At 52.4% G+C, this 21,695-nt stretch overlaps 2 protein-coding genes across 7 annotated transcripts; both read left to right on the top strand.

Moving 5' to 3' along the window:
• Positions 1-9: 9 nt before the first annotated feature.
• On the top strand, positions 10-8,045 carry OSCAR (osteoclast associated Ig-like receptor). 6 transcript variants are annotated; one of them, XM_042968265.1, is made up of 6 exons: positions 10-131; positions 702-831; positions 1,537-1,569; positions 4,912-5,320; positions 6,289-6,570; positions 7,471-8,045. In XM_042968265.1, the coding sequence occupies exons 3-6, from the start codon at positions 1,549-1,551 to the stop codon at positions 7,605-7,607; spliced, it is 849 nt and encodes a 282-aa protein (XP_042824199.1). In that variant the 5' UTR covers positions 10-131; positions 702-831; positions 1,537-1,548; the 3' UTR covers positions 7,608-8,045. The 6 variants fall into 6 exon arrangements, with proteins under 6 accessions (XP_042824199.1, XP_042824203.1, XP_042824201.1 ...); XM_042968269.1 differs by having other exon boundaries at positions 5,021-5,320; XM_042968267.1 differs by lacking the exon at positions 702-831.
• A 7,595-nt stretch (positions 8,046-15,640) lies between these two features.
• LOC122234024 (T-cell-interacting, activating receptor on myeloid cells protein 1-like) lies at positions 15,641-20,955 on the top strand. Its single transcript, XM_042968279.1, has 4 exons — positions 15,641-16,422; positions 19,695-19,730; positions 19,862-20,152; positions 20,409-20,955. The coding sequence occupies exons 1-4, from the start codon at positions 16,389-16,391 to the stop codon at positions 20,843-20,845; spliced, it is 798 nt and encodes a 265-aa protein (XP_042824213.1). The 5' UTR covers positions 15,641-16,388; the 3' UTR covers positions 20,846-20,955.
• The last annotated feature ends 740 nt before the right edge of the window (positions 20,956-21,695 follow it).

Genomic DNA, 21,695 nt, shown 5'->3' on the forward strand with positions numbered 1-21,695 from the left:
CGCGGCGAGGACGCGGAGTACTCCGTAACTTGTGGTCCCCGCGCGCGTCTCCGCAGTCTGAGCCCGCGCGTGCGCACTGCGGCAGAACAGCTGTCCGAAGCGGTGGCAAGAAAGGGGGCGGCGCTGCAGATGTTAAGTGCAAACCTGTCTCTTTCGCCTAGGAGTCACTCTGGAGCTGTACTCCCAGTCCTCCTGCTGCGACCCATCTAAGGCGGAATGCAATAGTCCTCAGTTTAGAGTTTGCTCAGGAAAGCCCATTTTATAGACGGAGAAGCGGAGGCTGGGAGAGGACAAATGACTGAACTATCATTTGAGGTCGCAGCTCAACATCAGTTCGTCCTTTAACTCTCATCCCAGAAGGGTTAAGGGCCTTCTGTGGATTCTCTCAGCGCCATATGTGTCCTCCATAGTCGCTCACCTTTTTCTTTTCTTTTCTTTCTTTTTTTTTTTAACTCACACGGTCGGCCTCTCTCTTTACATCAGCCTGGGAGCTGCTCTAGGGCAGTAATAGGGTCTGACTCCTCTCTGTGCCCCCAGAATAGTGCAGCACAGGGTCTGGCACATAATAAGTGTTAGTTATCTTTTTTTTTTTTTTTTTTTAATTAGTGAACTGCCCATTCTCCCAGCTTTTTCCACAGCACCATGGGGCTGTGACTCTGTCACCCAGAGTCCCCCACTTCCCTCCTCTCTTCCTTAAACAGAGCTCTGACTTTCTGATATTGCATTTCCTGAGACGTTAGAGGGCACGGCTGAGCCCTGGCTCCTACTTCTGCTCCAGCCGAGATCTGCCCACCATGATCCTGGTGCTGATCCTGCTGCTGCTGGCCCTCTGTGAGCTGCTCCCCCCTTCTCCCTGGGTCCCAGGCTGGCTGGGGTGCAGGGAGATAGGCTGTGTGGAGCAGGTGTGGGGCAAGGAAGAGGGCTACTGAGTCTCCCTGAGGGCAGGTGCAGGATAGTCAGGCAGCACTAGCTGAGGGTCCCGAATTCTAGGCCAGAGTAAGGGGACAGGGCAGGGGGCCCAGATCCTTGGGTCCTAAAGCAGGAGGACACATGGACCCTGAATTCCTGTTCCTGGAAGGGAAGAGGAGGGAGTGGGGACAGGATTTGCTGGGTGTGGAGGCAGGAGGATGCTAGGGTACCTGAACTCCTGGGGATAGCAAGTGTAGAATCCTAGATTCTGATGTGGGAGGGGATGAAGCCAGACCACTTGGGTCTCTGGGGAGAAGGGAGCTGGGGGCCCAGACTCCTGACCCCCAGGGAGGAGACCCTGTGGGCTCAGATTACTGTCTCCTGGAAAAGGGGAAGGGAGTCCAAGGGCCTGAACACTGGGTGTAGTGGCAAGAGGGGGCTGGGGCCAGACTTCAGGCTTCTGAAGTAGGTGAGGACTGAAGTCCACAGTTATGGCTACCGAGAGAGGTAAGATCCTGTTTCCCAGAGGAAGGAGGGCCTGGGGACTCAGGTTCCTGGGTTCACAATGAGATAGGGATAGCAGCAGCCTAGGGCTTTGAAAAGACTTAGCCCCTCCACCTTCCGCAGGGCCTCTGTGTGATGCAGACATCACGCCAACTGGTGAGTAATACCCTCCATCTGTTCACCTGTATGCTGCTGACAGCCCATTTCCAACTACTCAGATTTTCTCTTGGTGCCCAGCTTCACCCCAGATTTCCGTATTTTCCTCTCTCCCTCCCTTCCCTTCTTTCATCTTGTCTCCCCTCTCCTTCCTTTCTTTCCTTCTAACCTCACTCCCTTTAGTGACCAGGATAGGTGAGTCAGCTAAAGAGATGTAAGCTTCACCATATTATTCATTGACAACTTTGAACAAATTACCGCTTGCTGTTTCCTTCTCTGTGAAATGGGCTTTCCTGTGGATGTAATAAAATCACCCACGTGTACAGGTCGCCTGTCTGGCTCAGAGGGAAGAGCATAGGAGTCTTGATGTCGGGGTCATGAGTTTGAGCTCCATGTTGGGTGTAAAGATTACTTTAAAAATAAAATAAGGGGCCCCTGGGTGGCTCAGTCGGTTAAGCATCTGACTTTGGCTCAGGTCATGATCTCATGGTTCATGAGTTCAAGCCCTGCATCAGGCTCTCTGCTGACAGCTCAGAGCCTGGAGTGAGTATTTTAAAAATTAATTTAAAAACCCTTGGCTCAGAGCTTGGCATAATGCAGGGCAAGAAATAGGATCTCTGGGGGCGCCTGGGTGGCTCAGTCGGTGAAGCATCTGACTTCGGCTCCGGTCATGATCTCACAGTTCGTGAGTTCGAGCCCCGCATCGGGCTCGGTGTTGACAGCTCAGAGCCTGGAGCCTGCGTCAGAATCTGTGTCTCTCTCTCTCTCTCTGTTCCTCCCCTGCTCGCACTCTGTCTCTCTCTCTCTCTCTCAAAAATACGTAAAGATTTAAAAAAAAAAAAAAAAAAAAAGAAATAGGATCTCTGGCAATGCCGACTATTGCCCCATTTGGAACCCTACATTCACGAGAGTAAGATTCTCCACCCTGAGATAGCCTTGGGTTTCTTTACAGGTTTTGTCTTTTCTTTTTCATTCCTTTTCTTTTCCTTTCTCTTTCTTTCTTTCTTACCTTTTTTTACTTATTTATTTTGAGAGAGAGAGAAAGCACGAGTCAGGAGATGGGCACAGCGAGAGAGGGAGAGAGGGAGAGGGAGAGAGGCAGAGAGAGAGAGAGAGAGAGAGAGAAAGAGAGAATATCCCAAGCAGCTCCACACTGTCAGCTTGAAGCCCAATGCGGGGCTCAAACCCACAAACCGTGAGATCATGACCTGAGCCGAAGTTGGATGTTCAGATGGCTGAGCCACCTAGGCACCCCTCTTTTCAAGTTTTCTGATTGGTGAGATCTCTTCTTTCTCTGAAACCTCCCCCACTACATGACAACTTCAAACAAGAATCACCTGGAAAACAACTGATACCTTAGCTATCAATTTATTTTGAATTATTATTTTTTAATGATAAATCTAACATATATTCATGATTTAAAAATTATTACCAAAGGACTTAGAAACTCCCTCTTTCACTTCCCCATCTTCCTTAAATAAGCTCTGAATCCTTGTTTTAAAAAATCCCCATGCATTCAGACACATGTATGTATTTATATACTTCTTTGTTTTCTTGCTGAGGCAAAATTGATATTTCATGACCTACAGTGTTCTGCCTCTCACATTTTTCACTTTACAATCTGTGTTGCAGATGTTTCCATACTATTATAACTAACTCTGCTTTTTAAAAAAATACCGTTTAACATTTGCTGATGTATGGTAGGATTCTATTTTATTGGTCCTATTGATGTATATTTAGGTTGTTTCCAGTATCCTCCTCCCGCCCTACCCCAATCAATAATTCAGCGAGTGCTCCAGTGTGAGCTTTTTGTGCCCATATAGCTACATTTGTGTAGGGCAGAACAGGAATTATTGGGTTGTTTGTCATTTCCTCTGTGTATTTTGATAGAAATGGACAAATTGCCTTCTCAAAAGGTGCACTTAAGTGGACCTAACTACTCGTTTCACTCTGTCTTCACCCAAACAGGATATAAACCATTGTTTAAATTTTTGACAAGCTGATACGCAAAAAAAAAAACAAAAAACAAAAAACAAAAAACTTAACTGTTAATTTTTTTTAATGACTACTGCTAACATTAAGCAACTTCCCCTCCCCCCGCCATGTGTTTTAATCGATTGGACTTCCTCTTCTGCGTACTGCCTTATTCATATAACTTGTCCAATTTTCAACTTGGCTGGGTTTGGGATTTCTTTCTCTACTCCTTTTAAAAAAATGTTTATTTGTTTTTGAGAGAGAGAGAGAATGGGAATGCAAGCGGGAGAGGGACAGAGAGAAAGACACAAAGGATCTGTAGCGGGCTCTGCACTGATAGCAGTGAGCTTGATGTGGGACTTGAACTCACCAACTGCAAGATCGTGACCTGAGCTGAAGTCAGACACTCAGTCAAAGGAGCTACCCAGATCCCCCTCTTTCCATACTCTTAATCTCTGTGATTAATGAATAAGTCATTTCCGTCAGGGCTGCTGCTTGTCTTCTAGCTTATTTCTTCTATTCTCATACACAACTTAAAAAATTTGAAGTCATCAAATTAATTAACCTTGTCTCTCCTGAGTTTTTTGTTTTATGTTTTAAGATAGCTGTCTCTGCCCCCAGGACAAATCTATTTTCCTGTATTTTCTTCTCATACTTTAACAGTAAAACAAAACAAAATAAAACAATGCAGGTCTTTAATTAACCTGGAGCTGGTTTTGGGGAATGGTCTCAGGTACAGATACAACTTTTTTTTTTTTTTTTTCTACCCAAATAGATAGCGAGTTCTGGCAACTATTGAAATATGTTGACTATGTTAAAAACAGTCAAGAGCAATTTAAAATTGCAGATTTCTGGGACCCAATCCCTTGACATTATGTTTAAAAACCATGGAGTAAGGGGCGCCTGGGTGGCTCAGTCAGTTAAGCAACTGACTTTGGCTCAGGTCATGATCTCATGGTTCATGAGTTCAAGCCCTGCATCAGGCTCTCTGCTGACAGCTCAGAGCCTGGAGTGAGTATTTTAAAAATTAATTTAAAAACCCTTGGCTCAGAGCTTGGCATAGTGCAGGGCAAGAAATAGGATCTCTGGGGGCACCTGGGTGGCTCAGTCAGTGAAGCATCTGACTTCAGCTCAGGTCATGATCTCATCACAGATCATGAGTTCGAGCCCCGCATCAGGCTCTGTGCTGACAGCTTGGAGCCTAGAGCCTGTTTCTGATTCTGTCTCTCTCTCTCTCTCTTTCTCTGAAAAATGAACAAACATTCAAACAAACCATGGAGTAAAGCTTAGGAGTTGCCCTGATACTCTGACTTGTAGCTAGTGTTGACAATCCTTGATTGGAGTCAGTGCCTCCTGTTTTACAAGCAGGAAACTGAGGATGAGGAAGAAGCAGTGATTGCCCCAGGTGATTCTCTTCCCACCCCATCTCCTCGGGCTCTCAGGAAGCCCAGGGACCCAGGCAGCCCTGTTTATTCAGTCCCCCCAGCCTCATACCCCAAGCCGTGGCTAGGGGCTCAGCCTGCCGCAGTTGTAACCCCTGGGGTCAACGTGACCTTGAGTTGCCGGGCACCTCAACCTGCCTGGAGGTTTGCACTCTTCAAGTCTGGAAGGATCATCCCTGTGCTGTACCGGGGCGTGTCCATGGAGCTGGCAGAGTTCTTCCTGGAGGAGGTGACCCCAGCCCAGGGGGGCAGTTACCACTGCTGCTACCGGAGGCTAGGCTGGGGTCTGGGTGTCTGGTCCCACCCGAGTGATACGCTGGAACTGCTGGTGACAGGTGAGGTCCTGGGGCGGGGAAAAAGAAGGGACATTGGGACAGGATGAGGGAGGGAAAAGGAGGGACGGACATACAGGGAGAGAGAACTGAAAGAGACATAAAGACAGGCTTCTACAATGACACAGAGGAAAAGAGCTACATGGGGAGAGAAAGAGAACCAGAGAAGCAGGGGTGATTCTTAACAGGGAGGACTGTGCCCCCCCCCAGGTGATCTTTGGCAATATCCGGAGACATTTTTGGTCGCCGTGACTGGGGAAAGGTGTGCTACTGGCATCCAGTGGGTAGAGCGAGACCAGAGATGCTGCAAAGCACGGGACAGCCCGCACCCTCCTCCCGTAAAACAAAGAATTATCCAGATTTATCCAAAATGTCACTAGTGCTGAGGTTAGGAAACCTTGGGAGAAACCCCGAACCACAAGGAGAAAATATTGGGGAGACACTGCCTCTGAGATTCAGGACAGTAAAACACACGGGACGGGGGGAGAGAAAAACAGAGAATTTTGGTGAGGCAACAAGCGGAGAGAGAAAACGGGACATCGAGGGAGATGGAGATGGAGATGGAGATGCGGAGAACACAGAGAAAGGCATACTTGGGGACGAAGACACAGGGGGGACACAGGGACAAGGACGCAAAGGGCACAGAGATCCACGAGGAGGCAGAGAAACTGAGGGAGACACTGGCAGAGATTGAGAGGGACGGACAGACTGAGGGAGGGGAGGGGGGAGGGTGGATGAGGAGGGGAGGGGGAGGGACGGAGGGAGGAAAAGGCCGAGGGCGGAGAGGGAAGGGGGAAACGAGGAAGGGGGAAGGGACCAGGGAGAAGAAGAGGGAGCCCGGGAGGGACCGGAGGGAGGGAGGCCGAGGCGGCAGGAGGAGGGGGAGGAGGAAGAGGGGCGAAAGCCGGGGAAGGGGAGGGGGGGGGGCGCAGGGCCGCGCCAGCGCTCGCCCCCGTCCGTGCCCCTCGCAGACGAGCTGCCGCGCCCGTCGCTGGTGGCGCTGCCCGGCCCGGTGGTGGCGCCCGGGGCCAACGTGAGCCTGCGCTGCGCGGGCCGCCTGGGGGGCATGAGCTTCGCGCTGTACCGCGTGGGCGAGGCGGCGCCGGTGCAGTACCGCCGCTCGGCGCAGCCCTGGACCGACTTCCCGCTGCGCGGCGCCCGCGCGCCCGGCACCTACAGCTGCTACTACCACACGCCGTCCTCCCCGTACGTGCTCTCGCAGCGCAGCGAGCCGCTGGTCATCAGCGCCGACGGTGAGGGCTGCGCGCGGCCCCAGCCCCTGCTCCCGGACCCCCAGCCCCTCCGTGCTTTCCATCCTGGGGGTCCGGGCCCCCAGCCCTTTCTCATGGGACCTGGGGGTCCGGGCCCCTAGCCCCTCCCTGCTCCCCATCCTGGGGGTCCGGGCCCCCAGCCCCTTCTCATCGGACCTGGGGATCTGGGCCCCAGGTTCCTCCCTGCTCCCCAACCCGGGGGTCCGGGCGCCTAGCCCCTCCCTGCTCCCCATCCTAGGGGCTCGGGCCCCCAGCCCCTCCTGCTACCACCTGGGGGTCTGGGCCCTCAGCCCCTTCTCATCCGACCAGGGGGTCTGGGCCCCTAGCCCCTCCCTGCTCCCCAACCCAGGGGTCAGGTCTCCCAGCTCCTCCCTGCTCTTCAACCCAAGGGTCCCGCCCCCCCAGCCCCTCCCTGCTCCCGCATCCTGGGAGTCCGGGCCCCCAGCCCCTCCTGCTACTCACCTGGGGGTCTGCGCCCCCAGCCCCTTCTCATCTGACCCCGCGGTCGGGCCCCTGGCTCCTCCCTGCTCCCCATCCTGGGGGTCCCCACCCCGGGTTCCTCCCTGCTCTCCAGCCGAAGGGTCCAGGCCCCTAGCCCATCCCTGCTTCCCAACCGGGGAGTCTGGGCCTCCAGCCCCTCCCTGCTCCCCACCTGGGGGTCTAGGGCCCTGGCTCCTCCCTGCTCCCCAACCTGGGGGTTCAGGCCCTATCCCCTCCTCCCCAAACCCAAGGGTTCAGGACCCCTGCTCGCACTGACTCACCTCAACTTTGAGACTGGGAATTGTGTCTGCAGTCTCACCCTGGAGGTTAGAGACCAGGAGGGCAGGGCAGGCCGAAATTGGGTTCGGAAGCTGAAGACCCCTCTTCCTCGCTGCCCTGCAGGCTCAGGCTCCTTGGACTACACACAGGGCAACCTCGTCCGTCTGGGGCTAGCCGGCCTGGTGCTCCTCTCCCTGGGCACGCTGGTCTTTTTGGACTGGCGCGGCCGGAGTCGCATCCCATGTAGTGTTCGGCCCTGAGTCCTGGAGGACTGGATATAGACGCCCTGAAGCGTGAGAAGACTTTCCAGAGGTGGCGAGAAGAAGCAGGGATTCCCAGGGTTGGACCGGCCCTTGCAAGAGCCCCACAGTTGGGCTGAGCCCAGCTTCTGAATAATAATCTGCTTCATACCGTGTGTTCTCCCTCCCTTCTGGGCCAGTACCTCCTAGATCCGTGGAAGGCTCTATCCGTGGTTAAGGCTTCCCAGCCACAAGGCCTGGGTTCGATTCCCAGTGCTGCTGCTTCCTCGCTGGGATACTAGGAAGATGACCTTTGCCAAGTCTCAGTTGCCTGGACTGTAAAATGGGCTCACTGATAATACTCACTTCCTAGGATTATTGTAGGATTAAGTGGGCAATACGCACAAAGCCCTTAAAAGCGACTGGCCCGTAGCAAACGCTCAATAAATGTTAGCTATCGGATGAGTGTGGTTTCTACTCAAGGCTCAGGGCTGGAATGAAGTCACAGTCTTTTTTTCCATGGTGCCAGCTCCAGCTCACCTTGTAAGCAATTCGCTGCCACTTCCTTCGTGACATCATTCTCGGTCGCCAAGCAAACCTCTTTCAAACCCCTGCTCAGACCTTCCCCAAAGGTGGGCCAAGGTCAGATCAAGTAGAACTTCTCTAATTACAGCTTCATTTGCGTGCACTGCAGACTGTTTTCTGGAGCCGTCATTAGGATTAAGAGGCATCCACTGCCAAGGCAACGGCAAGGGCGGTGTGCACAGTAGACTGACGTGGACATTAACACATTGCACCTGGCCCGTTTCCCCGCTGGCTCTTGGCTGCCTTCGAGGTTGTCAAAATAACGTAAACTGTTCCTCACGCAGCCTGCTTGCTCTCCCCTCTTACCTCTCTGGAAGGCCTGACTACATTCAAGTTTCTCCTGTAAAATGGAAAATGGTGGAATAGAGGGGTGGCCTGAAGCTCCCCCCTAGTCACACGGGAAGTCAGTGGCGCATCAGGGAGGCTCCCCCTGACTTTGTGCTTCCACTCATTTCTGGTTCCTTTGCTTTTCAACCACCCTCTCCCTCATTTCTCGTCATCCATCCACCTGCTCATTGATTCTCATCCTTCTTTCCTTCCATCCCTCCGTCCCCTTTGCACTTGCTCTCATTGGATTTTCTATCCTTTCTTTTGCCCTTACCCGTCATTCATTCATTCTTACACCCATTCCTCCCTTTATTAATCAGTTAATCAGCTTATTAATCCAGTCACCTATGTACTATACTTATTCAGTATCTGTCAACCAACCGATGCATTTAATTCTTTTTTAAAGATTTTGGGGAGCGCCTGGGTGGCTCAGTCGGTTAAGCCTCCGACTTCGGCTCAAGTCATGATATCAGGGTTCGCTGGTTTGAGCCCTGCATCAGGCTCTGTGCTGACAGCTCAGAACCTAGAGCCTGCTTCGGATTCTGTGTCTCCCTCTCTCTCTGCCCCTGCCCAGCTCACACTCTGTTTCTGCCTCTAAAAAATGAATTAAAAAAATTTTAAAAATTAAAAAAAGATTTTGGGGCACCTGGGGGGCTCAGTTGGTTAAGTGTCCGACTTTGGCTCAGGTCATGATCTCACGGTTTGTGGGCTGGCGCCCCACATAGGGCTCTGTGCTGACAGTTCAGAGCCTGGAGTCCCTCTCTCTCTCTGCCCCTCCCCGCTTCGTGCTCTCTCTCTCTCTCTCAAAAAGAAATAAACATTAAAAAAATTTAATTCTTGGGGCGCCTGGGTGGCTCAGTCTTGGTTAAGCCTCCGACTTCGGCTCAGGTCATGATCTCATGGTTTATGGGTTCGAGCCCCACGTCGGGCTCTGTGCTGACAGCTCAGAGCCTGGAGCCTGCTTCGGATTCTGTGTCTCCCTCTCTCTCTGCCCCTTCCCCACTCGCACTCTGTCTCTCTCTCCTTCAAAAATAAACATCAAAAAAAATTTTTTTAAATTTAATTCTTCTGGGGCGCCGGGGTGGCTCAGTTGGTTGGGTGTCTGACTCTTGGTTTCAGCTCAGGTCATCATCTTGCAGTTCATGGGTTCAGCCCCTGCATCAGGCTCTGTGCTGGCAATGCAGAGCCTGCTTGGGATTCTCTCTCTCTCTCTCTCTCTCTCTTTCTCTACCCCTCCCCTGCTCGCCTTCTCTGTCTCTCTCAAAATAAACGAATAAAGTTTAAACATTTTTTTTTAAATTAATTCTTCTTTAAAGATTTTATTTTTTGGGGTGCTTGGGTGGCTCAGTCAGTTAAGTGTCCGACTTCGGCTCGGGTCATGATCTCACGATCAGTGAGTTCAAGCTCTAGTCTGGGAGAGAGAGAGGTCTAGTCTCTCTGTGTCGGGCTCTGTGCTGACGGCTCGGAGCCTGGAGCTGCTTTGGATTCTGTGTCTCCCTCTCCCTCTCTGCCCCTCTCCCACTCATGCTCTGTCTCTCTCTAAAAAAAAAAATTTTTTTTAAAGATTTTATTTTTTAAGTAACCTCTACACCCAACGAGCCACCCAAACTCACTCCACCGACTGAGCCAGCCAGGTGCCCCAACTTATGCATTTACTTATCCAACAGGCCTGAAGAGTCCTTCTTCCTAAAGTGGGGAGAGGGGGAGGGGAAGGTGGAAAATGTAATAACAACAGAGAGGGATGTGTGCCCCACCGAAATCAGGCATAAAGCAGGAAAGGCACATACGAGTGCTGAGTGGCGAGAAGGGCTTGGAGACGGAAAGTGTGCCTTTCCGTCAAAGGCATCAAGGGGAGCCAGGTGAAAATAGATTATTGATGGCTAATGTCATTCATAGAATATTACTGAGTGAGCAGTCGTGAGAGTACTAACTGCATTCTCTACCAGCGACGGTGCCTCTGCACCGGTCGGTCCGCCGGGCAACCCCCATCATCACCAACAGCCCCCTACGGCCTGTGTGTGTGTCTGGTCTGGGACTTCAGAGGGCCCTTGCCGTTAGGCTGTGGGGTTTGTCCCCCGTGGTTGTGCCACAGGACCAGGACAGCAACAGTGACGACAGCCGTCCCTTCCAGCCTGTGGAGTCGAGGCTTCTGGGCTTTACTGGCTTTGGTCTCCTCCGTCACTTCCACTTCTGAATGAGGAAGAGGAAGGGGAACGTGATCACATTTAACAACTGCAAAGCAATTTACCGTCCCTGAGGCGGTGGTTCCTGGTATTGGTCACCCACAATTGCTCAGCACTTACAAGGCGTTCCTGAGGAGGCCGTGACAGATCTGCTCCCCTCCCTCCTCCCTAGTCCCTCTGGCTGGGTCCACCACTCTCAGCCTTCTGGCCTCAGAGTAGATGTCGTTTCAGCTGCCAACTTTTGCCCGGCCCACGTGTGTTCCGTAGTGCCCTGTCGTCCCCGAATTGAGTACTGGGACCGTGTTCTGATTCTCTCTCTCTCCCAGACTAGACCACAGGATCCTCCCAGGAGTGGCCAGGTCGTTTCATCACTATGTCTCCAGGGCCTGGGAGGGGTCTTAGGAAGCACGCATGGTGTGGCTGGGTGAGCTCAGCATGCTGAAGATTAATTATCTAAGCGGGCTCTGTACTTTCGCCCTTGGGCAGCGAGCAGAATGACGGGCCCCCCCCCCCAGCACATGATGTCCCGATTCCTGTAGCCTGTGAAAATGTTACACATGGCGAAAGGGACTTCCCGGGTGTGATTACGTTAAGGGTCATGAGGGGAGGTTATCCTGGACTATTCAGGTGGGTTCCATGCAGTCACGGGGGTCCTTATTAAAAGAGGGAGATAGAGGGGTGCCTGGGTGGTTAAGCGGCTGACTTCGGCTCAGGTCATGATCTCACAGCTCGTGGGTTCGAGCCCCGCGTCGGGCTCTGTGCTGACAGTTCAGAGCCTGGAATCTGTTTTGGATTCTGGGTCTCCCTCTCTCTCTGCCCCTCCCTCACTCATGCTCTGTCTCTCTCTCTCTCCTTCAAAAATAAATAAACATTAAAAAAATTTTTTTTAATTTAATTATTTGGGGCGCCTGGGTGGCTCAGTCAGTTAAGCATCCGACTTCGGCTCAGGTCATGATCTCATGATCAGTGAGTTCGAGCCCCGCGTTGGGCTCTGTGCTGACAGCTCGGAGCCTGGAGCTGCTTCAGATTCTGTGTCTCCCTCTCTCTCTCTGCCCCTTCCCTGCTCACGCTCTGTCTCTCTCTCTCAAAAATAAATAAACATCAAAAAAAATTTTTTTTAAATTTAATTCTTCTGGGGCACTTGGGTGGCTCAGTTGGTTGGCTGTCCAACTCTTGGTTTCAGCTGAGGTCATCATCTTGCAGTTCATGGGTTCAGGTCCTGCATCAGGCTCTGTGCTGGCAGTACAGAGCCTGCTTGAGATTCTCTGTCTCCCTCTCTCTCTACCCCTCTCCTGCTTGCTCTTTCTGTCTCTCTCAAAATAAATGAATAGTTAAAAAAATAAAAATAAAGAAAAAGAATTCTTCTTTAAAGATTTTATTTTGGGGGGCTGGGGCGCCTGGGTGGCGCAGTCGGTTAAGCGTCCGACTTCAGCCAGGTCACGATCTCACGGTCCGTGAGTTCGAGCCCCGCGTCAGGCTCTGGGCTGATGGCTCGGAGCCTGGAGCCTGTTTCCGATTCTGTGTCTCCCTCTCTCTGCCCCTCCCCCGTTCATGCTCTGTCTCTCTCTGTCCAAAAATAAATTAAAAACGTTGAAAAAAAAATTAAAAAAAAAAAAAAGATTTTATTTTGGGGGGCGCTTGGGTGGCCCAGTTGGTTAAGCGGCTGACTTCAGCTCAGGTCATGATCTCATGGTTCGTGAGTTGAAGCCCTGTGTCAGGATCTGGGCTGATAGCTCGGAGCCTGGAGCTGCTTTGGATTCTGTGTCTCCCTCTCTGCCTGTCCCCTGCTCGTGCTCTCTCTCTCTCAAAAAATAAACATTAAAAATATTTTCTTGGGGCGCCTGGGTGGCTCAATCGGTTAAGCGTCCGACTTCAGCTCAGGTCATGATCTCACGGTCCGTGAGTTCAAGCCCCACATTGGGCTCTGTGCTGACCGCTCAGAGCCTGGAGCCTGTTTCGGATTCTGTGTCTCCCTCTCTCTCTGACCCTCCCCTGTTCATGCTCTGTCTCTCTCTGTCTCAAAAATAAATAAATGTTAAAAAAAATTTTCTTTCAAAAAGAACAGAGAGGCAGCAAGGTCAGAGTCAGAGAAGGGAACCTAGAGACAGAAGCAGAGGTCAGCATGAGGCAGGGTCACGAAGCCAGGAACACAGGCTCCTCTAGAAGCTGGAAAAGTCAGGGACCTGGGTCTCCCCTACAGCCTCCAGAAGGAAGGCAGCCTCTCTCAACCCATTTTGGACCTCTGACTTCCAGAACAGAAAGATAAAAATTTTATGTCATTTCAGGCCACGAGTTGGTGACAATCTGTTACAAGAGCAAAAGCAAAGCTAATACTATTAGCTTCAGCGGAAACCTCTTTTCTTTTTCTCGCAAACCTGGGCCTGTTCATCCTTAGGATGTGCATTTTCGGCCCCGAACTCTGCTTCCCCCCCCCCCAGTTCCCATTCACCCACTTGGGACACATCTGTCCAATGCCCACCTCGCGTGGGGCACTGTGCTGGTGCTTGGGGACACAGCACACACACCCTGCTCTCACGAAGCTCACCCAGGAAAGCACGGGCCAAATTGGTACTCGCCGTACTGATCAGGGAGCACTTTCAGCTGCTGTAACCAAGATACCCCCCCCCCACCCCCCGCCAAAGAAAAAGATAACCATGTAAATTGATTTCTCTCTCACTTAACAATATACAGAAGAAACAGTCTAGGGCTGTTTATCAACAGCTTTGCTTTTGTCAGTATGTAGCTTTCCTAGGTGGTTCTGAGCCAGCACGAAAGGAGGACCAAAGAGAGACACAGAGGGAGGGAGGGAGGTATCGCACACAATCATTTTTTAAAAATGGGAGGGGGTTTCTATTACTTAAAGGAAGAAAGAAAAAGTGGATGCTGGGAAACCATTTGCCTCTTCATCAGTACAAACAGAGCAAAAACCAAGAGGGAGTTTTGAAAGCCTCTAATAGGATTTGATCCAATCAATGGAGATCTCTGATGGCTTTGCTGAAGAAGTGAGGTGACATCTGAAAGTTGGGCAGACCTTAACTAGACAAAGAGGGCTGGAAGGGTGTTCTAAGCAGAGGGAACAGCCTGTGCAAAGGCTCCCTGTGGAGGAAGCTAGGGGGTTGCGGTTGGGAGACCGAAAGTTGTGTGCTGTTGCCACCTTGTGGTCACATCATGTTCCTTGATGGGTAAGGAAATCCCTGAACTCACTGGCGTGTCACAGGACTATTCTGGCTGGACGAGTGTCACTTCCAAGCTGGAGCATTTAACTGTAAGAACTCCCTCCTCCCCACTCTGAGTTCCCTCTTGTCTCAGACACAGTGACCAGCAGTGTTTGAGATGGTGGATGGTCCACTGGCCTGGCTGCCTGAGTGCCAAGGATGAGCCGGGCCACCTGCAGGCTTTTTCTACACCTGTCTCCCTGCCTCAGCTGGCTCCCAGGCACTCCTCCTGGGAGCCCATCAGTGTGACCATCTTCTCGCACACCTGTCTCGGTCTACTCAGGCTCTTGTAAAATGCCACATGCTGGGTGGTTTGAACAACAGAAACTTATTTCTAGCAATTCTGGAGGCTGGGAAGTCCGAGATCAGAGTGCCAGCATGGTCCTGGTGAAAGCCCTCTTCCTGGCTTACAGGTGCCCTCTTGTATCCACACATGGCAGGGGAGAGGGAGGGAGAGAGGTAAGGAGAGAAGGAGAGCAGGGGGAGAGGGGGAGAGGTAAGGAGAGAAGGAGAGCAGGGGGAGAGGGGGAGAGGTAAGGAGAGAAGGAGAGCAGGGGGAGAGGGGGAGAGGGAGAGAGGTAAGGAGAGAAGGAGAGCAGGGGAGAGGGAGAGCAGGAGAGAGGGAAGGAGAGAGGGAGAGCAGGGGGAGAGGGAGGGAGGGAGGGGGGAGAGGGAGAGAGGGAAGGAGAGAAGAAGAGCAGGGGGAGAGGGAGAGAGGGAAGGAGAGAGAAAGAGCAGGGGGAGAGGGAGAGAGGGAAGGAGAGGAGGAGAGCAGGGGGAGAGGGAGGGAGGGAAAGAGAGAGGGAGAGCAGGGGGAGAGGGAGAGAGGGAAGGAGAGGAGGAGAGAGGGAAGGAGAGGAGGAGAGAGGGAAGGAGAGGAGGAGAGCAGGGGAGAGGGAGAGAGGGAAGGAGAGAAGGAGAGCAGGGGAGAGGGAGAGCAGGGGGAGAGGGAGGGAGGGAGGGAGGGAGGGAGGGAGAGCAGGGGGAGAGGGAGGGAGGGAAGGAGAGAAGAAAAGCAGGGGGAGAGGGAGAGAGGGAAGGAGAGAGGAAGAGCAGGGGGAGAGGGAGAGAGGGAAGGAGAGGGGAAGAGCAGGGGGAGAGGGAGAGAGGGAGAGCAGGGGGAGAGGGAGGGAGGGAAAGAGAGAGGGAGAGCAGGGGGAGAGGGAGAGAGGGAAGGAGAGGAGGAGAGAGGGAAAGAGAGGAGGAGAGCAGGGGAGAGGGAGGGAGGGAAAGAGAGAGGGAGAGCAGGGGGAGAGGGAGAGAGGAGAGAAGGAGAGACCTGATGTTTTCTCATGTCTCCTTTTCTTTTTAATGGTTTTTAAACAATTTTTAAATGTTTTTATTTTTATTTTTGAGAGAGAGAGAGACACAGAGCATAAGTGGGGGAGGGGCAGGAGTGAGGGAGACAAAAGCAGGCTCCAGGCTCTGAGCTGTCGGCACAGAGCCCAACGCGGGGCTGGAACCCACAAACAGTGAGATCATGACCTGAGCTGAAGTCGATGCTCAACCAACTGAGCCACGTGGGTGCCCCTAATGTCTTTCTTTTTAAGTTTATTTTTGAGAGAGACAGACTGTACTCTTCGTACAGAGACAGAGTACAAGCAGGGGAGGGGGAGAGAGAGAGGGAGACACAGAATCTGAAGCCGGCTCCAGGTTCCAAGCTGTCAGCACAGAGCCCAATGCGGGGCTCGAACTCACGGACTGTGAGATCATGACCTGAGCCAAAGTCGGACGCTTAACCGACTGAGCCACCCAGGCGCCCCGATTCCAGCCAATTTAGAACATGCATAGAAGCAAAAGGAAAAAAAATACTGAGCACAATTCCACCACTTGGAGTTCAATCATGTCCCCACAGCAAACAGTTTTCAAACCCACCACAGAACTTTCTCTTCTTCAAATTCCTTGTCCGCCATGCTGCCTGCCACTGAGGGTTCTTGTCTCTTACCTCCTCTCTGTAGGGCCTGTTGTCTCGTTCTCCCAGATCCTCATCCGTCCCTGATGCCTTGTGACTTCTTCCCTCTTTGCCCTCAGCTCCGGCTCTAACCCTGCCCTCAGGGTCCCTGGGGCATCACCCAGAAGTTGTGCACATCTCTTCTGCTTACATCCTATGACCAGAAGGACCTACGGTTCCCCAATGGAGAGAAATGGGTCTCTTATTCTGGACTGCTGGGGACCCAGCTCTTTTCAGCCACTTGGCAAAAGGGGACAAAGGCTAGCAATTTCTCCCATGCTTTGCATATTCATGGACGTGCCTTAGCAGTGGATGACGGCTGTGCTGGGCATGAAGCCTGTGGGAAGTGGCTTGAGAGTGTGTTGCAATAATCCTTTCCTAACAGAGACCAGAAGACACAAAGTGTGGGTAGGTAGAGCAGAGGTTTGAAAAACTGGGAGCAAAGCTGTTCCTGCCTGTCCTGGAGTCAAGAGAACGTTTTGGCTCACCACCAGCAGCAAAACTCAAGGAAGATCCTTGGAGGAGGCTTGGGGGGGCCGCCATGATGCCCCAGCTCCCGACCTGGCTCCGCACCGGTAAGCCCTGCGGGGGCAGATGGGCTGTGGCGGCAGCTGGAGTTGGTGGGACCTTCGGGGGCAGTAGTGGGGTGGGGGTGAATAAGCACAGACTAGAACCTTCCATTCCCTGAATGCATGTTAGGTACAAGGACGCTTCACACACATTTTCCTGTTTCCCCAAACTCAGTCATCCCTGAACTGCCCAATGAACGACATTGTGCCCTATGTCTGTGACATGTCCCGGGTTTTCACGTTAGTATTTTTATGCTCAACTCTATTTTATTATTTAAAAAAGTTTTAAAAATATTTTATATATTTTTGAGAGAGAGAGAGAGAGAGAGAGAGAGAGACAGAATTCGAGTGGGAGAGGGTCAGAGAGAGAGGGAGACACAGGATCCGAAACAGGCTCCAGGCTCTGAGCTGTTAGCACAGAGCCCGACGCGGGGCTCGAACCCATGAACTATGAGATCATGACCTGAGTTGAAGTTGGACACTTAACCAACTAAGCCCCCAGGCACCCCTATTTTATTATTTAAAAAAAAATAAGTTTATTTATATTTGAGAGAGAGAGAGAGAGAGAGAGAGAGAGCAAGTGGGGGAGGGGCAGAGAGAGAGAGAGAGAGAGAGAGAGAGAGAGAGAATCCAAGCAGGCTCTGCACTGTCAGCTCAGAGCCTGGCGTGCAGCTCAAACTCAGGAACCCTGAGATCACGACCTGAGCCTGAACCAACAGTTGGACGCTTAACCGACTGAGCCCCCCAGGCTCAACTGTACTCAACTCCATTTTAAAACATCTGTAAAACTCATGTATTAGTGGGAAAATCCGTGCCCCTCATCAAAAACAGACCCGAACCGGCCCCAGTTTTCCCCGGTCTTGTTTTGAGAGCTAGCAGCGAAGCCAGAAGCTACATTCAGCCGAGCACCCGGCTGTGGTATCTTCCAGGGGCTTGGTGGAGAACGAGCCGGGAACCGAGAAGAGAGAGACTTTCTCACACAGACTCAGTGATACCCTCCTCTCATCATACGACCGGGAGTCACCTTACATCTCTTAGAGAGCTTCTCCAAAATAGTCCTCTTCCCCATACTGCATTCGAGGAATCTGAAAATCAGCCCTGAAGTCCATGCCAAGGCCACTCAGCTACTAGGCGGAAAAGCTGAGCTCAAATTCTGGTCTGCGCAGGGCCAAAGACCGTAATTCTCCATGGAGCCACACGAGGGAACTGAAAGGGTCCAACGTGGGGGGGCAGGGGGGCAGGGCTCTGGGGCGGAAACATCTGGAGGCTAAATAAAGGGAGTCATGGTTAGCACGACCACAAGAAGGTAAGTGAACAGTGAATCCCTCTTAGGAAATGTCCGGCAACCTTTTCAGAAGGGCTCTGTGGCCGCAGGTTGTCGGTTCCCCTCAACCGGTCAGAATGGCCCTCATCTTGCGACAAGTGTTGACGAGGATGTGGTGCAAAGGGAGCCCACGTGCTCTGTTGGCAGGAATGCACACTGGTGCAGCCACTGTGCGGAAAACAGTTTGGGGGCTGGTTCCTCAGAAAGTTAAAAACAGGACCACCCTGCGATCACTCACCCCACTTCGGGGCTGTGTGTCAGAAGGAAATGAAAACAGGAAATTGAAGGGATATCAGTGCCCCCACGTTCATTGCAGCGTTATTCACAAGGCATGGAAGCGACCTAAGTGTCCATCCACCCACAAAGGATGAAAGAAGATGCAGCATGTTATATACAAGGGGATGTTATTCGGCCGTGAGAAAGAAAGAAATCCCACCATCTGCGACAACACGGAGGGACCGTGAGGGCATCGTGCTCCGTGAAACCAGTCAGACAGAGAAAGACACCGGACGACTTGTATGACCTCACTTGTATGTGGCACCTAAAAATGTTGACTTGTTGAAACACGACGTGGGATGGTGCTTGCCAGGAGCTGGGGGTGGTGGGGAGAGAGAGATATGGATCCAATGGTACATGCTTGCAGTTCAAAGACGAGTGAGTTCTGAGGCTCTAACGTACAGCATTGTGACCACAGATGGCAATACGGTATTACGTGCTTTAAAAAAAGTCTCAAGATAGTGCCCAACGTCCCTGGTGTGTGTGTGGGGGGCAAAGCCCCCCCCCAGTAGAGAACCACTGTTATACGCTAATCAAACTAGAACACCTATATGGATGTGCAGGAACATATTTCTTGGGGTCAGTTTGGTCTAGATCTGAAAGTAAGGCCCCCAGAGGGGAAAGGTGGGGGACATACACTTCATCCTTCCAAGTAATACCAATCTTAGATTTCTGAGATTTACTCTGGGGCACTAAGGAGATGACTCATGGCCAACCGTAATGTCCGAGATGCGTTTCGGTCATACCTTGAGGGCAGACAGAAGTATCTCAGCACAAAGGACTGTGTTCTCAGTGTCTAGATGTCCCCCTATCATAGGGCAGGGAATCTCCCCGCCTCACTCCACGTCCTGACTCCCGGGAGCTGTGGATACCTTCCTTTACATGGCAGAGGACATGCATACAGGGCGGCAGGTGGAATTAAACTTATCAGTTGACCTTGAAGTAGGGAGCTTCTTCTGGATTACCTGGGTGGTCACAGTGTAACCGCAGGGTCCTTAAAATAGCAAAGCAGGGGGCGCCTGGGTGGCTTGGTCGGTTAAGCATCCGACTTCGGCTCAGGTCATGATCTCGCGGTCCGTGAGTTCGAGCCCCGCGTCGGGCTCTGTGCTGACAGCTCAGAGCCCGGAGCCTGTTTCAGATTCTGTGTCTCCCTCTCTCCGTGACCCTCCCCCGTTCGTGCTCTGTCTCTCTCTGTCTCAAAAATAAATAAACGTTAAAAAAAATTAAAAAAAAATAGCAAAGCAGGCAGAAGAGGGTGCCAGTGCACCAACCATTGCTAGTTTTAAAGTCAGAGGGAGAGGCTGCAATGATGAGAGGCAGGCATCTCTAGAAGTTGGAAAAGGCCGGGAATGGATTCTTGTCTAGAGCCCCAGAGGGAACGCAGCCCCAAAGAGACCCTGGGTTTAGCAGTGAGACTGTTTTGGGGCTTTTCTACCCCACAGAACCGCAAGATAATAAATCTGTGTTGTCACAAGCCACCAAGTTTCTGACAATTTGTTAACGGCAGCCATAGGAAATTAACACAAGGTGCAAACCAATGCCCACGCCACATGGGTTCTTGGGCAGGATGCTGGGACCGGCCGTGAGCGGGACCTCCAGGGTCCGGTCTCAGCGGCAGCCCCCGGGAGGTCCCTCGGGATGGGGGCTCAGGTTCCACGGACAGAGCGTTCTCTTGCAGGGCTGTGCGCTGGCCAAGGAAGCAGGGGGACTGACGGCGAGTGTTCCTTCAGTTAAACCCTCCCTCTCCTTTGCTCCAAATTCCCCGCATCCCTTCTCTTTCCTTCAAGGGGTTTCCTGACAGCAGGCGAGGGCACCAAATCCTGTCCCCAATCTGCTTCCTTCCAGAGCCCCTTCCCAAGCCCACCCTCAGGGCCTGGCCCAGCTGGGTGGTGCCTCCCAGAAGCAGTGTAAGGCTGCGATGCCAGACCCCGACCAAGGATGTCGACTTTGCTCTCAGAAAGGGAAATATTCTTTTGGATTTTTCACGATCACCGGCTTCCAAGGAGGGCCTGGCTGAATTTCACCTCACTGGCCTAAGAACCAGCCACGCTGGAGACTACACCTGTGAGTGCTACAGACCAGGGGCCCCGGACATAAGATCACCGCCCAGTGAGGTCATCCTGCTGCTGGTGACAGGTGAGGAGCAGGACGGGCCTGGGGGAGGGACCAGAGGACGGGACAGAGAAAGTGGAGAAACACAGCAACAGAATGACTTGGTCGGCCTCATCCAGGGCTCATGGGGGGGGGAGGGATCTCCTTCCCGCAGAGTCGAAAGAGGGTGACACCAGGGATCTGTGTCCCACCCTCAGCAGGAACCCCCCGTGGGAGAACAAGGGTGAGTGGGGGACCCTGGGCTTCTCCCCGTGACCTCGGGGCCCCCCTTCTCTTACAGGAGGTCTCCCTAAACCTTCCCTGCAAGCCCACCAAAGGGGTGTGGTGACCGCAGGAGACGACGTGACCCTGCAGTGCCAGAGGCCAGACAATGTTTTCGGGCCCATGAGGTTCGCTCTGCTGAAGGCGGGAGTGGCAGAGCCCATCCGGCTCCGGACCCCAGTCGGCAAGAAGGTGGACTTCTCCCTGCAGACTGTGACAGTCGGTGACGCCGGGAACTACAGCTGTGTCTACTTCCAGACCGGGACTCCTTTCTGGGCCTCACAGCCTAGCGATGGTCTTGAGATCCGGGTGAGAGGTGAGGTTTTTACCATTGGGAGGACCCCAGCTGGATTACCTGCCCGCTCAGGTGCTGGCACAGTCTGTCTCCACAAGACTGTGCAGCTTGGAGCAGTCATTTGGGAAGGACCGAGGGAGGGCCAGGATTCTGTGGAATAGAGCAGAGGATTTTCTGCTGAGAGAGAGGGAGCACCACCAATGGTGGAGATCACATAACTGGAGGCTGGGAGGGGGGCTTCCCACTGTAGGTGACCAGCTGTGTTGTGAGGGGGCCAGGCCTGGAGGAGGAGGGATCTGTAATAATTGACCCCCCCCCTCACCAGGAAAATAAGATGTAGGCACAAAGTCGTTGCTGTTCTCCTGGGAAGGGCACAATTCATTTAGACTAAAGTGTGGATGACACCTCCTGGGGTTATATAGGAGGAAAGTCTAGCAAGAAGCCAGAGGAGGAGGGAGAGAATAACAAAAGGGTCCAGGAACATCTTTCCGAGAAAGATTCAGATCTCAGTTTCATTTTAACCGGGACTCTAGCACTCTTGCCTTTAGCTCAACTGAATCGAGTTTTTCTCTTCCTGCTGAGACTTTTCCTTCTTTTTGAAAGGAATGATTTTTAAAAATTATGGCAAAACTGCATAAGGTAAATTTTGCCATCTTAAGTATTTAAAAAATTTTTTAACGTTTATTTTAGAGAGAGACAGAGAGAGAGAGAGAGAGAGAGAGGCAGAGAGAGAGAGAGAGAGAGAGGCAGAGAGAGAGAGAGAGAGAGAGGCAGAGAGAGAGAGACAGACACAGAATCCGAAGCAGGCTCCAGGCTCTGAGCTGTCGGCACAGAACCCAACTCATGAGCTACAAGATCATGACCTGAGCTGAAGTCGGATGCTTAACCGACTGAGCCGCCCAGACGCCCCTTAAGTATCTGCCTCCAGAATGCTCTGCATCTTGCAACACTGAAACTCTGTCCCCATAAAACAGCCTCTCCTCACCCCTCCTCCCCAGCCCCTGGCGACCA

The sequence above is a fragment of the Panthera tigris genome, chromosome E2 (genome assembly GCF_018350195.1).
Source record: "Panthera tigris isolate Pti1 chromosome E2, P.tigris_Pti1_mat1.1, whole genome shotgun sequence".
NCBI classification, from domain to species: domain Eukaryota; kingdom Metazoa; phylum Chordata; class Mammalia; order Carnivora; family Felidae; genus Panthera; species Panthera tigris.

Excerpts from the sequence above, each read along its gene's own strand:
- LOC122234024 (XM_042968279.1), top strand. The coding sequence starts at position 16,389 with ATGATGCCCCAGCTCCCGACCTGGCTCCGCACCG. Across the intron at positions 16,423-19,694 it reads CCCGACCTGGCTCCGCACCG|GGCTGTGCGCTGGCCAAGGA; the intron begins GTAAGCCCTGCG and ends GTTCTCTTGCAG. Across the intron at positions 19,731-19,861 it reads AGGAAGCAGGGGGACTGACG|AGCCCCTTCCCAAGCCCACC; the intron begins GCGAGTGTTCCT and ends GCTTCCTTCCAG.
- OSCAR (XM_042968265.1), top strand. The coding sequence starts at position 1,549 with ATGCAGACATCACGCCAACTG. Across the intron at positions 5,321-6,288 it reads GCTGGAACTGCTGGTGACAG|ACGAGCTGCCGCGCCCGTCG; the intron begins GTGAGGTCCTGG and ends TGCCCCTCGCAG. Across the intron at positions 6,571-7,470 it reads GCTGGTCATCAGCGCCGACG|GCTCAGGCTCCTTGGACTAC; the intron begins GTGAGGGCTGCG and ends GCTGCCCTGCAG.